Source organism: Aplysia californica, unplaced genomic scaffold (genome assembly GCF_000002075.1).
Source record: "Aplysia californica isolate F4 #8 unplaced genomic scaffold, AplCal3.0 scaffold00108, whole genome shotgun sequence".
In the NCBI taxonomy this organism is placed as follows: Eukaryota; Metazoa; Mollusca; class Gastropoda; order Aplysiida; family Aplysiidae; genus Aplysia; species Aplysia californica.
In genome coordinates, this window is record NW_004797378.1 from 1 (window position 1) to 1,193 (window position 1,193).

Sequence of the window (1,193 nt, forward strand, 5' to 3'; positions counted from 1 at the left end):
AAGAAGAAGAAGAAGAAGAAGAAGAAGAAGAAGAAGAAGAAGAAGAAGAAGAAGAAGAAGAAGAAGAAGAAGAAGAAGAAGAAGAAGAGAGTACAAACAAGGGCACGGTGATCTAAAGTCTGCAAATTGGTACGTTTTAATGTTTTTCTTTTTTTTTACCCGATCCTCATAATATTGTATTTTTCTTTCCCTCTGTAGTACCGGAGCTCTGGTGATAAACTCTGCCCTTGACCGAGAGAAAGTGCCCAACCACACGCTGATCATCCAAGCGCAAGATGGAGGCAGCCCTCACTTCAGCGTCCAGACATCGGTGGTCGTCCAGGTGTCTGACGACAACGACAACGCCCCCATCTTCAGCAAGCTGGTCTACAACAAGACTCTCAGCGAGGACACGGCAGTGGGCACGAGTCTGCTCCGTCTCCTAGCAACGGACGCCGACGAGGGTTTCAATGGCGCCGTGCGCTATTTCATCATCGGTGGCGAGGGCAGTCAGGATTTTCACCTTGACATGTCCAGTGGAGTTCTCCGAGTCCAGAAGGCTCTGGATTATGAAAGAACGACGTCGTATCGTCTGCAAGTCCAGGCGGAGGATAGTTCTGTTCTGGCGCCACGCCACGCCAACGCCACAGTGGTCATATCGGTCACTGACGTCAACGATTTCGTCCCAGTTTTCCACGACTCCCCCTACAAGACTTACGTCCAGGAAGGGATGCCGCCAGGTCCGGTGCCGGTTATAACGGTCGAAGCGATTGATAAGGACTCCGGGTATAACGGCATTGTGAAGTACTCGCTACGTGACCTGGAGGACCGCGGTCTTAAAGATTTGTTCCAGCTGGAGATAGACTCTGGGGAGTTGACCGTGCTGAAACCTTTGGATAGAGAAACGACGCCTATGTATGTGCTCACAGTGGTGGCCGAGGATCAGGGTGAGTAGACGTTTGGTTTTCTATGTTGTGAGTTGACTGGGCGTCAAATGTACATGTGTGTGTGTGTGTGTGTATGTGTGTGTGTATGTGTGTGTGTGGGAGTGTGTGTGTGTGTGTGTGTGTGTGTTTGTGCGTGTGCGTGTGTGAGAGAGATAAAGAGAGAAGGAGAGAGAAAGAAAGAGAGAGAGAAGGAGAGAGAAAGAAAGAGAGAGAGAGTGAGTGAGAGAGAGAGAGAGATAGATAGATAGATAGATAGAGAGAGAGAGA

The 1,193-nt window shown here is 49.5% G+C and overlaps 1 protein-coding gene across 1 annotated transcript in view; it reads left to right on the forward strand.

Annotated features, from left to right (window-relative positions):
- Positions 1-190: 190 nt before the first annotated feature.
- LOC106011409 (cadherin-related tumor suppressor) overlaps positions 191-1,193 on the forward strand; it is a gene marked incomplete at both ends in the record, with an annotated part of 44,722 nt that continues 43,719 nt past the window's right edge. The window contains 1 exon segment of the mRNA XM_013080964.1: positions 191-926. Within this exon segment, the coding sequence (XP_012936418.1) occupies positions 191-926 (736 nt within the window).